General features: G+C 41.4%; 2 protein-coding genes across 2 annotated transcripts; both read left to right on the top strand.

The window, feature by feature from the left end:
• Nucleotides 1-512: 512 nt before the first annotated feature.
• Nucleotides 513-8,023, top strand: isg20 (interferon stimulated exonuclease gene). Its single transcript, XM_085778464.1, has 4 exons — nt 513-591; nt 1,852-2,517; nt 4,598-4,798; nt 7,249-8,023. Exons 2-4 carry the CDS (start codon nt 1,882-1,884, stop codon nt 7,456-7,458), a joined length of 1,047 nt encoding a protein of 348 aa, XP_085634590.1. The 5' UTR covers nt 513-591; nt 1,852-1,881; the 3' UTR covers nt 7,459-8,023.
• Nucleotides 8,024-12,587: 4,564 nt separating this feature from the next.
• rlbp1b (retinaldehyde binding protein 1b) lies at nt 12,588-20,120 on the top strand. Its single transcript, XM_085778465.1, has 8 exons — nt 12,588-12,714; nt 14,860-14,899; nt 16,474-16,602; nt 17,321-17,525; nt 18,082-18,260; nt 18,474-18,632; nt 19,401-19,511; nt 19,889-20,120. The coding sequence occupies exons 2-8, from the start codon at nt 14,888-14,890 to the stop codon at nt 20,015-20,017; spliced, it is 924 nt and encodes a 307-aa protein (XP_085634591.1). The 5' UTR covers nt 12,588-12,714; nt 14,860-14,887; the 3' UTR covers nt 20,018-20,120.
• Nucleotides 20,121-20,891: the final 771 nt, after the last annotated feature.

Below are 20,891 nucleotides of genomic sequence, written 5' to 3' on the forward strand. Positions count from 1 at the left end.
GACAACAAATATGATCGCCATGGGGTTACATGCATAAAGGCATTTTTTACAGATTGCATTATAAAAATATGTTGTAGAGAGCACATAGGTTCAAGGTCTTGATAGCTTTTGTGTTATTAGATTTTTCAATGGTTTTAATTTACTGCTTTATTTCGTTTTTAAATGTAAGAAAAAAAGGATTTTGATTTGTGTATCTACATTTATGAATGTGCCATTTTGATAAAAGGACAATTAGATTAATGATGTAGTATACTGTCTAACTTTGGTAAATGGAAAGACAGTGAAGCCAAACAGTACATTTTCAAAACAAAGGGGAAAATCTGGCTCAATAGAAAGAGAACTCAAATTACAGACATCTACCCAGAAACTGGTAGAAAAACAAATGAAAGACATCTTCAGGGGATACGATATATTGAAGTGTTTGTGATATTATCATGCAGCGTTTCGCGCCGAGCCTGCAGGCGGCGACATTGTGACGTGTCTGGCAGCTGTGCGCCTCGTGCTGGACGAAGAAGAGCAGCAGCCAATCAGAGGACGAGGACAGAAGTCTCGCCCAGGCATGTCCAGGCTGTACACGTGCCGCTCCGCAAGGTAACACGTTACTCTACCTTCTTTTTTATCGTCATGTGTTTGTTTTTTTTTCCAAATGTGTTTTCCTCTTTGTATTCTTGAATAACCTTTATACCTCCGCGTAACAACTTTGCTGGTGTTTAACGGCGTTTAGCGCCTCGTTTGACGTGGCTGTCTGCAGCTAACTTAGCTAAAACCACTGGAGTATCTGGCAGCTAAAGTTGGACCTAAATTGCACAGAACACAATGTACCGTATAAGTGTCAAACAGCTAAGTTACTCTTTCCTTACGACAGCTGGAGCAGACACTTTTACAACATTAGCTTCGACTGTACAGTAAGATGGTTATTTTATTTCCTATAGCAGGTGTTGAGTCGTGTGCACACTGCTCGGTGTGTTAACGACCATGTGAAAACGTGTCTGGTGATGAGCAGCGAGCTGATATTAAACAGTCTGAGTTTGGGACCGAGAAATAAAGAGAGAGAACTGTAATGATGCTCCACTTTATGTTAAACTATGATTCTGCTCAGCGACATAGTTAGCTGCAGATGTTTATCCTGGCTCCGAGGGTAACTTATTCACACTAGCTACAGTCAGAACAACGTGATCTAATGTTGCTGTCAATCACCGTCTCTGGGGTCAGTGCAGGTCCTGCTCGGTGTGAAATGATTTGAAGGTGTTGTATAAACACCGCAGTGAAGTTAGTTTTAAGTTGGATATTTGACAGACATTCGCTTCTTCTCAATACATTAAAAATTCATATAAAATATCACATGTGTTTAAATGCAATAACAACAGGTGTGTGTCATAGAGGAGGCTTAGCCCTACCATCCTGTGTTGATTTTGAGCCAACAGCTCACATGACCTGGGAGTTATTGAGCTCTAACGCTCATATTTACTGTATAAAATACATTAAAAATTCATATGAAATAGTAAATGTGTTTAAATGCAATAAAAAAAAGGTGTGTCAGGAGGCTTAGTCCTACCGTCCTGTGTTGATTTTGAGTCAACAGGTCACATAACCTGGGAGTTATTGAGCTCTAACACTCATATTTACTTTATAGAATATATAAAAAAATTCATGTGACCTGTTGGATCAAAATCAACAAAGGATGGTAGGGCTAAGCCTCCTCTATGAGACACACCTGTTTTTATTGCATTTAAACAAATGTAATATAATAATAATAACTTCACTGATGTTTTATTGGCCAAAAGCTTCAGAGTTAAAAGTACATAATTAAAGCTCTGATGATAACCTGGTTGTTTTGTGTTATTTCCATAGAAATGACGTGGCCGGTTTCGTTGATGGCTGATGGCAGAGGCGTCAAGGAAGAATAAAGCCTCTTCAAGGGGGCTCATCAACAACTACCAGTATTTGAGCAGAAAAGCCATGATGCTGTGCAACGTGGAGAGAGCTCAGAAGAAATCTCATCAGATGATGGTCGTTGCCAACATGAAGAGGAAAAGAACAGACAACCACTACAAACCACTGGATACAAATAAACTGCTCAAAAAGACAAAATTCAGTGATACTACACGGCGTGAAAGTCAAAGCGCTCTGAACTCTGACACATCTAAACCCGGTAACTCTGGGTTTGTGCCTAAATCCTCGGACCACCACAGCCTGGTCTCGGCCCTGAGGGACAGCTGGGAGGTGGACAGCGGCTTCTCCTCCGAGGCCAGTCCTCCCACCAGCGGGCGCAGCTCCCCCTGCCTCAGCATGAGCTCCACCACCGTGGTGGCGTTGGACTGTGAGATGGTGGGGACGGGGCCCGGCGGCCACTGCAGCGAGCTGGCCCGCTGCAGCATCGTGGATTACCATGGCAACGTCCTGTATGATAAATACGTCCAGCCGTGCCAGCCCGTCACGGCCTACCGGACCCGGTGGAGCGGCATCCGCAGGGATCACCTGCTTAACGCCACGCCGTTCAGCCAGGCCAGGGAGGAGGTGAGGACACCTGCTGTTTTACTTTTGTTTGTTTTTATTTTATTTTTCTATTTGTTTCTTTTATTTTTGTCACTCCCAGGGATGTCACGATTATAGATTTTCTTTGTACGATTACTGTCAGAGAAATAATCACGGTATTACGATTATCACGATTATTACGCATTAATTAATTTCACAACATATAAATGTGTAAAATCAAATACAGTTAAAATATAATTACATAATAATCACAAATATTTACACTAAATATTTTAAGTATCTACTATTCATATGTAACCAATTATTAATCCTCCAGGGGAAGTGTTTTAAATATTCAAATCATTAATTGTCATCTATACCAAATGTTTAAGTTTATTTTAATTGTTTGTTTTTTATCACAAATGAGACGCTAACATTTAAATTTCTACCATGTCACGTTAGGTAAATTGACCAGTATTTCTTACATTTACCTTAACTTTTGTGCACATCTGCCTCTGTGTTTCCAAAATAATCTTTTTTGGAAAGTGACGGTATTTAAGAATCTTTACGATTAATTAATTGTGGCGTTTAATACCGCGATTAATTGTGAAAACAAGTAATTGTGACATCCCTACATCATCACTCATGTTTCTCTACTTGGTTTAAATCCGTGCCGACAGTGCCTTAAATACATTTGTAGAGCACCTTGGTAGGGAAACACTAGTGCAGTTATTCAGTTGGCCAGTGGTGGCAGTGGTGCAGTGCATATGAAAGCCTGCAGATTCAGGTCAGAAGCTTCAGTTAATGTCCACAGCAACATCAGACTGAGATTAAAAAACATGATTTCTTGGTGTCAGCTGGGTTCAGTATCTCTGAACGTGCTGATCCTCAGGGATCTTCAGACACAACAGCCTTTGTAGTTTTTACCAAAAACAAAGAAAACATCCACTAAGCTCCAGCTCGGACAGAAACTCTGTGCTGATGAGAGAGGTGAGATTAGTTAGGGTTAGTATAGGGTTATCTCAAACAATTAGAATATAGTGAAACAGTTGTAACCTAATGATGTCACATGCTAATCAGCTGATTAACTCCAAACACCTGCAGAGGTTTCTGAGCCTTTAAACGGTTCTGCTCCACTGTCATGGAGAAGACTGCTGACTGCTGAGGTACCGTACTTTCCGGACTATAAGCCACTACTTTTTTCCCCGCCCCGGTGTCCCAGCTCTCGTCTCATATTACTATCTCATGTTACAACATGAAAACCTGCACCTTATATTCAAGTGTGGCCTATATACTATGTATTTTCCTTTAAAATTTAGCTGGCGCGTCTTATACTCAGGTGCGCTCTATAGTCCAGAAAGTACTGTAGCTGTGGGTTTTTTTGTAAATGTGCACTCCGAATGTGTAGGGGAGGCTCCGTAAAGGTAAAAAAAAAAAAAAGTGTTTGCATAGTTCCCCTTTAAATTGATGTCCTACTAAGTGAAACGGTCAGACGACACACAGACAGCTGTCTGTTGTTGAAGCAGCAGCTGTGACTGTGACAGAGAAGATGAAAACACCTGTCCTCCTCCATGCTCATGGTTCTGCAGGTTCAACAGGAATGTTTTGTTCTTTTTTTACTTGGTTGTTTTTCTCTTATTTACAGTAACTACATTCATGTCATTCATGAGCTCTGTTTAACGTCACTGCTCACACACATTGTCCTGCCACATGTAATGACAGATTTCAAACTTTTTGAGGCGCCGCTTCCACTTTTTACCAGTGTTTCAACAAAAAAAAAAGAAAAAGGCAAATTTAAGTAGATGAAAAATTAACTTGCACTGTCCCAAATTTTAGGGGCAAAATTCCCCCATGTAGAGTGAGTCTGGAGCCCTGTAATAACCAGAAGCCTTCTCATGCTTTGGAGTGACGGCCTTACCTCTGTGTAGATCTGATGCAACAGTGTGATCGGCCACTGTCGGGGTCTGACTTCTGCATTAATGACATAGTTTATAAGTTTATAAAATGTTCTATCAGTGTCCTTCAACTTGTAGACTCATGTTCATTGTCATCAGCACTACAGGTAATGATAATAATAATAATGTTTGTCCTCCTGTGTGTGTGTGTGGCTTCTCTTCTGTAGATCCTCGGTATACTTGAGGGCAAAGTGGTCGTGGGCCACTCCGTCTACAACGACTTTGAGGCGCTGGACATCGTCCCTCCAGGTCACATGGTCAGGGACACCTGCACCACTCGTCTCCTCAGCAGGCTGGCTGGTTTCCCTCGGGAGCGCTGCCCTTCACTCAGGATCTTGGCCAGTAAGCTGCTCAACAGGAGGATACAGGTGAGAATCATCACTGGACAACATATGGATTTATACTAATGTATTGTTTGTTTCAATATTGTTGAAAAGACATAAACTGTTGAACATTAATATTTCAGTTCTTGTTTACGCTTGAAGTGTTCATCAACCAAGGTGTGAATGTTTAATTCTAAACTTAATCACTTAGACCAGGCTGTTGCATGAAGGTTTCCAACCAAGCAGAAGCAGCAGCACACCAGACTTGACTCATTTAGAATAGAATAAAACTTAGCAAATAATTAAAATTAAAAAATCCTATGTGTCATTTAATCAGCTGATCTCAGTCTTCAGACAGTTGATTGGTCAAACTGTGTGCTCTTGGTTGGTTGAAACAAAAACCTGCATTCTCACGGCCGTTTGTTGAATAGTTTGGACACGCCTGACTTAGACATTGGTGTTGGTTCATCTTAATCCTGTAAAGGTTACATGCTGTCATTCCGACATGCGAACGTCCCACCATTTGCAGGCTTAATTACAAGGAAATATGCATTACTCAGGTGACTCCCTTCTTTAAGACATGCTGATAGAGGAATAACCACATGGTTGTGTGTAATTACGCAGCAGGGTGCGAGGGACTAGCCTGCCTGTCTAGCCTCTACCTGGTCTTTTTTACTAAACTTAACCAACTCCTTTCTTCATTGCCTAAACCCAACCAGTGCAAAATCTTTTGGGGAAAAAAATAGGCTATTAAAGGAATTGTCGGAAAGGCAGGATGTTTAAAAAAAGGAAAAAATACTGTCATTCTGACCATAGGAGGCAAAGATTGTCGGAATGATGGGACGTTTGATAGAAAATTTGCCATTTAGACCAGCCATTCTCAACCTTGGGGTCCCGACCCCAGTTGGGGTCGCGAGATGATTTCTGGGGGTCGCCAAATCATTTTGGAAAAATATAAATATGCAAAATTAATTAATTAATTAATGTAGCGTCCGACCGGACGTTAAAAGGACGACGAGCGACTCTCAAACATGCATTGTATTACTCAAAACCAGTTACTGTCGGCCGTAACTACACCAAAACAATAACAACGAACCTGTCCACTTGTCTCATGTCTGCCCTTCTCATTTCACACAGACACCGCTCTCTCTCTCCTGCCCCTCACCTCACCTCATCACCACATAGGGCCATGCGTTCACAGACAGTCTGAAATCGCAGAACTTAAACTTAATCATTAGGCTACTTAAACATTATAACAGTAAAGGTCGTTACAGAGAGTTGTTTTAGTTGTTTTTTTTTCGCTTCATTGTTTGTCCAAAATTCATTGTATCAAGCGGTATGGTTCTGGTCTGTGCGCGTGAGATTCTGGTAAAAACAGGTAATGGAGACACCTTAACTTTGAAAAAAAGTCTCAAATATCGCAAAAACATTTTTACGCTCTCATGAGGTGGTTTTCCAGACGTTATCGATATAAACGTGTATCGTAAAAGTACTATTGAAACACTTATTTACATTTACACGTCAGTTGAGTTGTGTGTGTCCAGCTGTGTTGACTGGAGGGGATAAATGAATGACATGTTTCTTGGCATGCATTGCTGACCTGGGCATTGTTTCTTAATAAATTAGAAACATTTTTCTTATCATTCCCCTTTTCCGTGCATGGTTGAAGGAGATTGGCTTGCATCCACGCTCCACTCGCTCCTGCGCCGACAGGTCCTCGCATGTCACATAAACCAGCCCAGGTGTGTGGACACCGCATCAACTCGCCACCCGCATCTATTTAAACTCCGTCACTTTGTTTTGTTCTTTTGCCCTGATGAAAACCTCCAGGTCGAAACATTGGCCATGGAGACAAAACTACAGCAGCCAATAGATTTTTTCAGCGCAGGGATCAAGAACTAAAAAGGCAAAAAAAAAAAAAAACCACCGCGGACAGCGCTGCGCTTTATCCATCATGCGTTCACACTGGCGTGTGTGTGTGTGTGTGTGTGTGCGCGTGTGTGTGTATTTGTGTGTGTGTGTGTGTGTGTGTGTGTGTGTGGCGGGGGGGGGGGGTCGCGGACAGAAGTGCATGTTAAATTGGGGGTCGCGACTCAAAAAGGTTGAGAACCACTGATTTAGACAATTAGAGGCCTATGTCGGACTGGTGGGATGTCGAAATGGCGGTTGCCCCCCTCCTGTAAATAATAGAGTATGTTTATGAAAGATGTGAAACTGCTGTGAGGATGTGGTGTCCCTCAGAGTGAGCCAGCTGAAACCATAATGTTTCCTCTAACATGAAGCCTCAGTAGAACAGAGAAAGTGTCAGTATTACCCAAACACAGATGTTACGTACAGAAGGAAGTTGAGATAGAAGATTGTCAAAAGTAACGCCATGTCATTCCTGAAGTGTCCACCAGGGGACAGTGACAGGTTTATGTGTAAAAAGTCCTGCTTCAGTTCAGTACCATTTCTTTATTAATGTGTTGTCTTTCTGTCTGTGCCGTTCTGCTCAGGTGGGGAAACGAGGTCACTGCTCGGTGGAAGACGCCCGCGCCGCCCTGGACCTCTACAAGCTGGTGGAGGGGGAGTGGGAGCGCGAGCTGCAGAACAAGCTGATGGACAACGGCGCTCCACACAAGCCCAGCTTCGCCTCCTCCAACCACTACATGCAGGACGAGTACTGGCCGGACAACGTCACGGTCGACAGCCAGCCAGAGTGTTGATGAGACGGTCAGACGACCATGGACATGTAGATTACTATCAATGATGAAAAATATCAGTATAGAATTCAAGGGGGGCTACAATTAACTTAAAAAATGTTCATTCTCTCATGAGAAGATTTACTGTTATCACTTTAGGGGAAATTAATTTACGACTTGAATGAAAACACTTGTTAACTTATTACTTGGTGGTGCTTTTCTGCTGTGGTACCAGGTTTTTGCTTGAAGAGTTGATGTTTATATCATGAAGATTTTAACACGTGTGCAGAGTAAGAAGTTGTCTGTCTCTCTGCTCCTACTTGAAAGGTTAAATGAAACTTAAGACTTATTCTAGGCCACAGACAGCCGTTTCACAAAACAGCTGTATTTTTCAGTTCAATGGGAAAACACATTGTAAAGAAAAAAACAGGGAACAAGTTGAAGCTGGTGCATTTTCATATTTAAAATGTTGCAGTTACCTCCATGTATGTGTGGCCTTGAGTAGTTTACTTACAATTGTTACAGTGTTATTCATTACCTCACTGTGAGCTGCTCCTAATAAATAAAATGGCATCATGTTAAAACCTTTTGACCTTGATTTGAGTGAGTGGAAATGTGACAGCACTAGGAATAGTGGACTGATCCCTGATCAGCTGGTGGTGATGGAGCCTGTGAACCTGTGCTAAAAGCTCAACATGTCTGCAATAGAAAAACTGCAGTGAAGTGTGTGTAAAACACTACAGGTCAAATGTTCCATTCACTCTATAAATTCACATTACTCAAAGGTTTAGTGTTTCTCAGATTAACAGTTTGAGATTGGAAACAATTTTGCTATCCTTTTTAAATTTAGAATAGAAATCTTGTATCTTATGTCTTTAAAAATCAAGAACAGACATGCACAAGAGCCAAAGATATTAGGATAAAATGCCTTTATTTGTCCAGGGCATCATTCTTAAAACACAGCTGAAACGCCCAGCAGTTTTAACCCACACTGGTCTTCTTCAGGGCATGGCAGGACAGAAGCTATATAGGTAACTTATATAGAAGTGCGTGAGCTGACTACATGTAAGGAAAACTACCTACAGTATATCCATCAATTTAAGAAAAGTAACCTAAGCTTGTAAATATAAACAACCCACAAATCTCAATCGCATAAATAGCAACACAATCACATAAATATCACTAATCTTCTTACAAATCCACATACAGATATTACAAAAACAGTTGAGTTTAAAGTCAGAATAAGTAGCTGAATCCATCACTGAACAGTGGTTAATGTGATGTAGTGCGTGGTAATTACTGAGGTCGCCCCACTTGATCCTCTGCCAGCGCGGCATTAAGAGCAGTGTCGTCAGCAGGAGGAGCATTAGTGGCTCTGCTGCTGCTGTTGGGAAATGTTTTGGTCAGATTTTGTCACAGCCACTGGATCAGCAGGTGAAATCATCGAATGGCACCGTTTATAAATAGGTTACAAAATCCACCAGTCCAGATGTGAGCAGGCTGTGTGTACTGTCACCACAGAGAAAGGATATTTAGTTATAAAGTTAATGGTTGTTTTACATTTTTTATACTGACTGATACATTTGTAAGTGTTGAGTAAAACAGTCGGCTGCAGGTGGAGCTGCACATTTTCTTCTCCTCCGTGGCTCCATAAATGGTTTTGTCCTTGTGCCTCAGCTTCTTTGTTTCTGAGCATACACACATCTAAAGCCTGAACTTGGCCCCCCAGCTCAGGCTGCAGCAGGGAGAGAACAGAGAGGAGCATTGTTTGCCCAAATCCATCTAATTTTGTTTCCCAAATCGCTTTCTTGAGCAGATTTAGCAGATTACTGGTCGGCTGCCTGCGCCTTCATCGTTGCATCAGGAGGAAAACGTGTGTTGGTGACGTTAGTGCTGCCGGGGTCAGAGTGAGACTCCTAAACATGATACAACACCACACAATAACCTGCTGCTGCTGGGGCAACGGGTGCACACAGCCACACCTCACATGAAGGATGGGACAGCAGCAGTCACTGTGGGCTCAGGAATTCTCATTATGTTAATTATCCTACAATAAAAGACAAATAATGACATTGATGAATCAGTCTGTGTTCAGAAAATAGTTTAAAAATAGTCCATCAAGGGGCGGTGTTTAGAGCAGCCGCCCCATGTGTTGAGGTTACAGTCCTCACTGCAGGCGGCCCCCAGTTCGAATCCTGCATTGAGTGGCCCTTTCCTGCATGTCATCCCCCCCTCTCTGCCTCCCTATTTTCCTGTAACATTTCCATATTTCGCACATTCTGTGACAAACTGTAAACTGTTGTCTTGTCTGTAACAACATCTATTGCACGTCTATCCGTCCTGGGTGAGGGATCCCTCCTCTGTTGCTCACCCTGAGGTTTCTCCGATTTTTCCCTGTTAAAAGGGTTTTCCATGGAGTCTTTCCTCAGTGGATGTGAGGGTCTAAGGACAGAGGATGTTGTTACGATGCCATGTAAAGGCCTTTGAGACAAACTGTTTGTAAAAACGGGCTATACAAATAAAATTGCCTTGCCTTGCCTTGCCTGTATCTCTCTTGACTGTGCTTTCCATTAAAGGCGAAAAAGGCCCCAAAATATACCTAAATATAAAAAAATAAAAATAGTCCATCATGGGGGGCAGTGGTGTGCACAGATTTTTTGAAGGGCAGGGGCGTAAAGGAAAAAAAAAGGGCACATACAGTGCATCCTTGCCACTGAAGAGGGCACTTTAGCACGTGTTTTGGCTTCTAAGAGGGCACTTTTGCTGTGTTTTTCAACAATTGGGCCACGAGGGGTGGGGGGGGTGGGTGGGGGGGGGCCGGGGGGGCGACCGCCACCCTTTCCCCCCATCTGTGCACACCACTGTGCGTCGTGGAGCAGACACCCCGTATAAAGAGTCCATTAAAGGCTTGAAAAGTCCATCATGTTCCTGGTCAATGAACCAACTAGTGCTAAAAAATTCCCTATAGGCTTCATGTTTGCAGACTCAGACATGCTGCTTTTAATAAATGTACATTCAACTTTCATAAAGTTTACATCTCCTTTCATCCCTGAACCCACCCCCCCCAGTTACATCGACCTATCAGGAGGCCTCATACTATACAGTTACCTTTTGTTTTGTAGGGCGTCTTCATCAATCTTCATGGAAGCATAACTTAACAACAAAATCAACTTGTAACAAATCAACTTGTAACAAATAAAAAGTAAGACGAATGTCATAAATGAGCTGAGAGATGAGATGTAATCAGAACCATATGATGCAACCTCATAAAGCAGTGGTGCTGGTTACTGTATGTCCATGGAAGTGCATATCCCTCAGCCCCGTTGTCTTTAATGTAAACACTGTATTTACTTTGATATTAAGTATTAACAAAAAACATTGTTTTAATATAGAGGGATTTCCCTGGAAATATGAACAGTTGATGGGTAAAATGAATGTGTGGAGGTTCAGATACAGAAGGGAAGCTCCCTGCTGAAGGCCGATTCCAGTGTTTACAACAGAAAGACAACAGCTGATCAAACTGACAAAATAATGTTTCACCCAACACCACAGCACTCTGACATGACAGTGACAGCGTCCTGTCCTCACTGTCCACTGGCTCTTCATTCATGTCATTCATTCAGGTCATTTGTGTTCATGCACACCTCTCTGTTGCCCCACTGAGATTAATCTTTTGTCAGCCTCACTCAGCTGTGATTGGATATGAAGACTGAGTACATGTGTGTGATGTGATGAAGGGCTTAACACATTATATAAACCTTTACATTTCTCTCAGCTCACGATGCTCACAGGACCCCCCCACCCACCTTACACACACACACACACACACACACACACACACACACACACACACACACACACACATCCTTGTAAATATATCTTTGTGAGGACATGTCATTGACATAATGTATTCCCTAGCCCGTTACCCTAACCTTTAACCATCCAAAACAAATGCCTAAACTTAACCATTACTCCTAACCTAATTTAAACCTAATTATAACCTAATATCTTAACTCAAACAGCCCTTGGAAAAAGTGAGCACCGGCCAAAATGTCCTCACTTCACAAAAATGTCCTCACTCTGTTGGTTAAAAACTCGTTCCAGTCCTCACAACGTAGCATGTACAAGAACACACACCTTACACACACACAGGTCCTCAGCGTAACTATTAAGGAGACTGGCACGTGCTCAGTGTGGTTATTCTCTGTGAGCTGAGATACAATGTGTATGTGAGAACTAATCTGATCACAGGGAATTGTGGATCATTTAGGGCCCATGTTTACTGATAGAAATGTAAGTCTAAATCCAAATCCTTGTAGTGACGCTGGTGGTTGTGGATTGTGTGTGTGTGTGTGTGTGTGTGTGTGTGTGTGTGTGTGTGTGTGTGTGTGTTTCCCCTCAGTCACGATGAAGGATTTTTTATTTTTTTTTCCAAACAAATTTCTGATGATTTGCTTCACATCCTAGGTCCTGAGCCAGTGGAGGCCAAACCTGCAGCCTCAGACTAACTGAACTGCACTTTCACACTTTAACAGAAGTGAGGTGACAGATCAACAATGTTTTTTATTTATTATAGTGTTTTAAAAATGCTGTCGGAAGATACAACTATTTAAGACTTATATTAACATAAACATTCCACTTACTTCTGCTTTAAGATTACAATTTAATGTACAAAAGCACAAGATAAATGAAGATAAAACATGAAAATAAAATGATTTCTATTTCTAGAAAGTCACACTCAAATAGAATTTTGCTGAAGGTCGACATCTGAATCAGACTTTCCCTGTTCATGCCTCTAAACATGTGAAGCAGACTAACTAACCATCCTCCTCTCTGTGTTCACGTGGCAGAAATCAAACGGTCACAATGGTCACTTTTCACTCCGTCCAAGTCTCCGTGGAATGTGATCAAATCCACACCACCACCACCTCCACCACCACGCTTTAAACCATCTTTCACCTAAAGTGCACACCCATCATTACATCATCCACAAATGAGCCCTGACCTCATGCGCCTCCATCATGGCAACACCTCCACTATGAGCCACAAACTGTCACCATCACTCCAACCCCCCTCTAACGCCCCCACCTCCCCACCTCCCCACCTCCCCGCTCTTCACACCCTCTCTGCCACTTTTATGCTGATTGAAAAGAAAAAAGAAATCTGTTGGGTGTAATCTGCTGTGACGACACTAATCCCAACACTACAAATCATAGGTCCGGTCCACCGAGCTCCACACAGACCCCACGACTCCCCGCAGCAACTTCACATCTGCCTCAGGTAAGAAGACTCGGCCTCGGTGATACTCTACTAGTTCAGGAGCAGTTTCACTCAGGGTTAAATTGTAATTTACAGAGGCACAAAACCAAAAAATGTGTGGACATTTGGCTGCTTTTTTTTGCGGTGTCTTGTGGTATCTGATGCTAAATGTAGTTCTGTGAAGACTTGGTTGATGCATCATGAGACTTAATGCTCGCAAAGTTGAGAATTGCAGTCCTGCTGTGGTCAGAAATGAAAAGTGCAAGTTGCTCTTGTGATCTGATCTGTCTGGACTGATGGAATTTCAGGAGATGTGAGGCAGCAAATTTCAAACAGCTGATTTGTCTGCACATCACAACCACAGTCACAGTGACTGACGAATATACCCAGAGCAAAATGATAAAGGAATCTGTGGGAAAGGACGCACAGAAGAATTCCACTTTTGAAATATTGTTGCAGGGAAAAGAAGTCGTCATGTTGGTTTTTGATATTTCATTATGTTTAGGACTGATGTATTTTGAATTAGGCTGTTCTCTCCGTCACTGAGCCACCTATCATTCCTTGATTATACTGTAGTTTGATCTGGTTTAGTATGGTGACGGTGGTCAGAAATACCCAACACAGGTCGTCAAAGTCTATTTTAACATTTTTAATTGTTTGTTTTGTCCAAACCCTAAAGATATTCAGCTTTCAGTCCTTGGACCCCGTCTGTTTAACCTGTATATGCTGTTTTTGGGTCAAATTCTACAGAACTCTAATGTCAACTATCATGACACCCAGATATATCTCACACTGTCTCCAGACGACTGCAGTCCAATAGAGTCACTATGTCACTGTTTAGAGCAAGTCGAAGATTGGATGAGCCAAAATTTCCTTCAGTTAAATCAAGAAAAAACTGAGGAGTCACTGTCTCTAGAAACTAAAGACCAAGTCCGAAACCTTGGCGTGCTGATAGACTCAGATCTGACCTTCAACAGCCAGATCAAATCAGTCACCAAATCAGCCTTTTATCAACTTAAGAACATATCCAGAATGAAGGGTTTCATGTCCCAAACTGATCAGGAGAAGCTGATTCATGCTTTTATCTCCAGTAGACTAGACTACTGTAACGGTCTTCTAACAGCTGCAGCTCATTCAGAACGCTGCAGCTCCAGTTTTAACCAGAACAAAGAGATCAGATCACATCACCCCGGTTCTTAAGACCTTACACTGGCTCCCAGTCAGCTACAGAATAGATTTTAAAGTTCTGCTCCTGGTTTACAAATCACTGAATGGTTTAGGTCCAGAATACATGAATGACATGTTAGTAGAGTCTAAACCCAGTCGAGCTCTGAGATCTACTGACTCAGGTCAGATAGTGGAGCTCAGAGTTCAGACCAGACATGATGAAGCAGCATTTAGCTGTGATGCTGCAACAACTGGAACAAACTACCAGCAGAACTGAGATCAGCCCCAACTGTAAGCACTTTTAAATCCAGGTTAAAAACATTTCTCTTTTCATGTGCTTATAGCTGAGAACTTAAAACTTATTTTCTTTTATTTTACTTTTATTTGCTCTTGCTTTTAACTCTGTTTTTAGTGTTTTCTTGTTTTTATTCTGTTTTATGCTTCTTTTTTTAATGTTTTGTCTTTATGTAAAGCACATTGAGTTGCCTTGGTATGAAATGCGCTATATAAATAAATGCCCTGTCTTGCCTTTCTATCACATCGCTGACAGATGAGAACCTGGAACAAGAATTTAATTTTTTTGTTTTTGCATGACAAACGATGATTCAATGATTCATTTTCTTATAGTTGACTGATTGATTAATGGATTATTATGGCAGCACTGGATTAACCACTGGACTGTGAACACACTTAAGGAATGTGTGATGTGATTAAATCAGACCATAATGTGTTTGTCCATAACACAGACTTTATTGACACTAAAGCATTTACAGTAACATGGACTGTGAGGATGCGCCTATGTTGATTATGAAACTAAGGAGCGTTGACCTTAAATCTCCTGATAAATTATCCAGGAATGCTAAATATAGCACAATGGAGGTGTCCTGTCAGAGCAGAGAGGGGGATGAAGGGGGATTAACCTGGACTACAATATGTCAATTGTTTGTTTTTTCCCCCTGAGAATCACATGGATCACTTATTGTGTTTTCTCCCTCACAGTACGAAGCCGATCTAAAGAGCAGAGGACATGGCTGTGGTTGTAAGTACCTGCACTTCTAACTAATCAATGATATTATTATTTTTTAGCTATTTATAATCTGTTTTTATTGTCGTAGTGTGTGTGACTGGTTCTATGTGAGCAGTTGACCACATTTGAATTTCCTTCGGGATTAATAAAGTTCATCTATCTATCTATCTATCTATCTATCTATCTATCTATCTATCTATCTATCTATCTATCTATCTATCTATCTATCTATCTATCTATCTATCTATCTATCTATCTATCTATCTATCTATCTATCTATACACAAGTGTTTTCGAGCTGAGCTTTAACAGTAGTGTTGAGGAGGGGGCTCAGGTTGAGTAACACTCTCACAAGACAAGCTCCTAGTTATGGATGCCGTCAACAGCTACTGTAGCTCTTAGCTGCTAATCTCTGATCCCTGCTTCAGGCCTGCTAGTCGTCCTTACCATGTATTTACAAGCTTTACTGGACTCATGTGAGAGAGATTAACCAAACACTGAGGCCTATTCATTCTGCTGGACGGGCACATAGTTTCATATGGATTAGACATGTTTAAAATTTCACACAGCACAACTGAGTCTTGTGAGAGAATTATACTGATACAGTGAGGCATTTAGTTTTTAACCAAATAGAAGAGAAAAACATTTTTTTTAATCTTACCGTCAACAGGAAGTGGTAGTTTTGACTTGCAGCCACAAATGAGTGTGTGTGTGTGTGTGTGTGTGTGTGTGTGTGTGTGTGTGTGTGTGTGTGTGTGTGTGTGTGTGTGTGTGTGTGTGTGTTTCTATGCTCCAGGAAGCTCTGATGGGCAGACATTAACATCCACTGTCACATCTTTAATCTGTCCATTTCACCACATCACACATCAGACTTTGGAGTGTCTCAGTAAAAAACAAGTCTAGTCAATAACATTAATGAGGGATCTGCTGCATTTCTGTGTTGTGTCCGGGGGTCAGTGTATCTTTTGGTCATTGGATTTTCTTTTGATGAATGGGAATTAACAAACAAAAAATGATTGGTTTATTGGATTTTCATTTTGAAATACAATACACAAAATAAAATTGAAACACAAAGCGTTCTTCTTTTTGAGTATCAAAGAACAAGCAACTAAAATTTAAAAACGGTTTGATTTTCATGTTCTATTTCTTTTTTTTTTCTGGGCAAATTGAATCGTAGGCAACTGGACTTGTATTTGTCCAGCTGCCTACGATTCAATTTGCCCAGAAAAGAACGATGACCTGGATGAACGAGAATATCCATAGACATGTTCTATTTCATATAACAAAAATAAAATCACTAGATGACAGAAACAAAAAAACAAAAGTTTTTTTTCTGACACTGGAAGTCGGTGTTTACAAGGAAAGCCTGCGGTGCTGAACGCTGTTGTTAGTGATGTTAATCACACCTGTGTGTTTCCAGTGGTTACTATCTGTAGTGTGAAGACAGTTTTCTGCACTGTATCAGTCATTGCAGCTTCACTTTAACCTTGTTTTAACTTAGCATCAATGGTTGCAATCTTAGAGAAAGACATAAATACTCATCATGGAGTGTTGTGCTGTATTAATTCATGATTTCTCTGTGTACAGAGTGGAACTTACCGTATGGTGTCGGAGGAGGAGCAGGCTCTCAGGGCTAAGCTGGAACGTCTCACCGTCAAGGACCACGGACCAGTGTTTGGAGCCTGTGCCAACCTGCCAGACCACACCAGGCAGAAGGTAGACAGACACACACAGACACATCACCATGCTGTATTCATTAGGACATTAACAATCAAACTTACCAGGTCTGATTGGAGCTCTACCTGTGACTCTTTGTCAGTGTAACCAGTTCACAGAGGTCAGGCAGTTTCTATCTTAACTCAGTTCAGCTTCAACACCAAAAGAATAACTGGAAATACCTGTGTGGGTTTGCAGTGTCTTCAACATGAATCACTGGTCATTATGGATGAAATCATGACTTTAAAGAATAAATATATTCAAATTGTAAATATGTTCACAATATTCTTCTTATTATTATTATTAGCTTGTAAGAGATGAAAGATAAACATTTAATTTTGCAAGATAATAGATAATTAGGAAATGCGGCTTGCAGGCTTAAGACCATTTGCAACATCTGCGCTTCTGCTGCAGTTGCATTTTTTGTGACAAATGCTTAGTTAAATGCCTTTTCTTGTAAGAAAAGAGAAAAAAAAACAGCAAAAAGTGTCACCTCAGTTTGGGAGAATAAGTTCTAACTTAGCAAACACAGAGTGTTATCTAGCCAACCACTTTATAGCCCTCTGTCTGCCAAAGTATTCACTGGCCAGACAAAGACAAATGTAGGTGGGGCAAATTTAAACTCACCAGAACAAGATGTGTCAGATGTGTCATAAAGATATCAATACAATACATATGTGCAATGTGAGCTGACTGTGTGGTCTGGCTCTCCCTGCAGGCCAAGGACGAGCTGAACGAGACAGATGAGAAGCGGGTGTCTGCAGTGAAGGAGCTGCGAGGAATGATCAAGGAGAAGGCGGATGCAGGTGATGATCTGGCCAAGGGGGTGCAGGACACCTTCGGAGAGAAACCAGACGGTCTGCTGGTCCGCTTCATCCGCGCCAGGAAGTACGACGTGCCCAGAGCCTTCGACCTCATGAAGGGTAGCTACGTCAGCGGTTATTCACACATGTTTTTCCACCTCAGCTGTAATTCTGATGGCAGCTGTGAGAAAATGTGAGCCTTCAGTATCTAGTTTTGAAAGAAGATGACTTGTCAAAATCGGTCCAGCTGTGGTGAGATTTCACACATGATTGACAGGTATACCAACAAAGGAACTGACTGTGCCAACTCTCCAACAATAGCTTATTTGCAAAGAAATGATACTAACAGGCTTTAAATGACATAAGCTTTGGGAGGCTTATGACATTATCTTTAAATGAGAGTTTTCATGCCAAAGACTGACAGTGATCCTGTGTTTAAAAACAGCATTAAGATCATCAAGAGACACTGAAATTTTGCCTGATTCAAGACTTTTACCACTTCCTGAGGAGAGTGATCCAACCTACCTGTAGGATAAACATTAAAATTCACCTTTTAGATTGTGAATTTAAGAATTGGTCATTTGATGAAATTTCATACAAGCAAGAGGGATTTCTATCAGATCAAAAATGGATGACAGGACCATGAAAATTCCTAAAAATCTGTGTTTGTGTCCAGGCTACGTCCGCTTCAGGAAGGATTACCCTGAACTGTTTGAGAATCTGACCCCCGAGGCCGTACGCAGCACCATCGAGGCCGGTTACCCCGGCATCCTGCAGAGCAGAGACAAATATGGCCGCGTGGTTCTGCTCTTCAACATCGAGAACTGGGACTACGAGGAGATCACCTTCGATGAGGTGAGAACTGCTGGGAGACCGTAAATCCATAACGCAGGAGAAAAATTACACCCCAGATGTTTTAATCTGTCACACAACCTTGATAAATCATTAGACATCTGAAAGCTGCAGGAGGTCCTTTTATTTTAAGGTTTATGCACGATGAGGTTGTGTGTGTGTGTGTGTGTGTGTGTGTGTGTGTGTGTGTGTGTGTGTGTGTGTGTGTGTGTTCAGATCCTGCGTGCCTACTGTGTGATCCTGGAGAAGCTGCTGGAGAATGAGGAGACTCAGATCAACGGCTTCTGCATCATTGAGAACTTCAAGGGCTTCACCATGCAGCAGGCGTCAGGAATCAAACCCACCGAGCTGAAGAAGATGGTGGACATGTTGCAGGTGCAGTGCACCCTGAACTAGTTGTTAACTACAACACAGTTTTGTTTTTGTCTTTTACAAAGTTTTCATCAGGTTTTCAGTGACTAAGGGTTTGAATTAGCTTGGCTGGATATAGCACAGGGTAAGTTGATTATTAAAGGTCCAGTGTGTACATTTGTCAAGGTTATTGGCAAAATCTGAATATACTACCAATGAATATATTTGTATAAGTGTACAATCGCTATAAAATAAAATCTGTTTTAGTTTTCATAGCCTTATAATTCTTCTTTTATAATGTATGTACATATAGCAAGGGTCTTGCTTCGAGAGTGTCGCCATCTTGCGCCGCCATGTTTGTACGGAATGGAAAATCCAGCCAACCAGAGAGCACGTTTCAAGAGTTTCACGTTCATAAATAAACAACATAATTATTTAATAGATAAATAATAGAATTGGAATAGATACATGTCACTGTTTCCCCCTCATTTTACACACTGGACCTTTAATGTTTTCCTTTTATTATTATTATTATAACAACATTTCTCAAAGAAGCTTAAAGGGTCATCCCTGGGGTCTGGCTACAGTTTGTAGGTCAAAGAGAGAGATGTTTGATGATCAGCAAAGTGAGAAAAACAAAACAAAAAACACTCTCTATCAACACCCAGGTACACTTAACCTTAAACTGTTCCACAAGACCTTCCACTGGAGAGAAATATTCTTTTCTTTTGGCAAGGTAAAGGTTTGTGTAAGTTGTATCTCCAAACTCTCTTCTTGTCTCCTCTCCACCAGGACTCATTCCCCGCCCGTTTCAAAGCAGTGCACTTTATCCACCAGCCCTGGTACTTCACCACCACCTACAACGTGGTCAAACCACTCATGAAGGGCAAGCTGCTAGAGAGAGTGAGTTTCACAAAGCTGATTCGTTCCTGAATGTTGCTTTTCAATATCAGATTTGAGATTTTACTCCAGTTTGTAGGTTCATTTTGCACTGTTTCTTTTAAGTAACATGCTGCTTTCAAATCTGTGACATTGTTTATTACGTTATCATTATTGCAGAAGTCTCACATGCTTGATATTAGTGTAGAATTAGATTGTGATGAGCAAGCAGACAGCAAGCAGGCTGCTGAGGCCAGGTTGAAATTGTATGTATTTATGAGTGTACCCCAGAGTATACTAGGTACCAACTGAAATTGCATTCCCACTCATTTACAAATTGAATTAATGGGTCGGTAATCCCCAGTCACAAAGGAGTCTAACAGCTGCTATCTTTGCCCTAGGTGTTTGTCCACGGAGATGAGCTGGACAACTACTACAAGGAGTTTGACGCTGACATCCTTCCATCTGAGTTTGATGGGAAAGGTGCTAAATATGACGGCAAGGCCGCAGCAGCCAAGCTGTTTGACTAAACACCCTCCACCCCTCTGCCAAACAGGCACAGAACCATTATATATTGCAAAACCCTATAGACTGTGGATACTCTAAGCCCAATCTGGCTGTGTGGGTGTAGAAGTTATGAATGGAAGCCATAGTGTGTGAAAAGTTCAAGTGATGTTGTTTTCCTGTGGTCCACACAAAGCACAATCAAAGAGGAACTGGAACCAGTGGATTTTCAGTTCTCTCTGCATTACAGTTTAAGACCATTAATCACTGGGTGCATGTATTTACAAAATAATTGACTGATTTCTGATAAAATAGTGCTTTTTTTTACTATGTCTATTTACATGTTACACCTTACCCTTATTTTTATTTTCAAATGTCACTGTTCATGGTTCACATCTTACTGTATTATTGTATGTAGCAGCTTCTTTTTGCTTAACAACAATTCTTTTATCCCTCGCTCAGTCTCACACACAAACAAAATAAGTGACTCATAAACATGCAAGAAGCTGCATTACTCTAACTTTGAACAAAAAAAATAAAGAAGGTGAAAATATGTGATAGATTACCTATTGCACAAATATTCAAAGTCTTCGCAAGCTGATTTTCATACCAGTCTCACATGAATGGAGGCTAATGGCTCCAATCAGTGCTCATCGACAAAAACTGCAAAAGCACCAGCATGATTCTATGACCAGTCAGACACATTCAATTATTTTGTGTTAATATCAAAAGCGTGAAATTGTCTGTCTCTCCTGAGTGACATTTGTGCTTTGTGTGAACCCAGTGCACCCACACAGCTTATTGTTACACTGGCAGGCCCCAGATTTCTGTGTCCACACTCTGGTCCCCGTCTCTATGTGAAGTACACAGCTGATATTCTGACAAGTGCCTGTCTCATGT

Source organism: Trachurus japonicus, chromosome 6 (assembly GCF_045865225.1).
Source record: "Trachurus japonicus isolate A0001 chromosome 6, Traja_1.0".
NCBI lineage: Eukaryota > Metazoa > Chordata > Actinopteri > Carangiformes > Carangidae > Trachurus > Trachurus japonicus.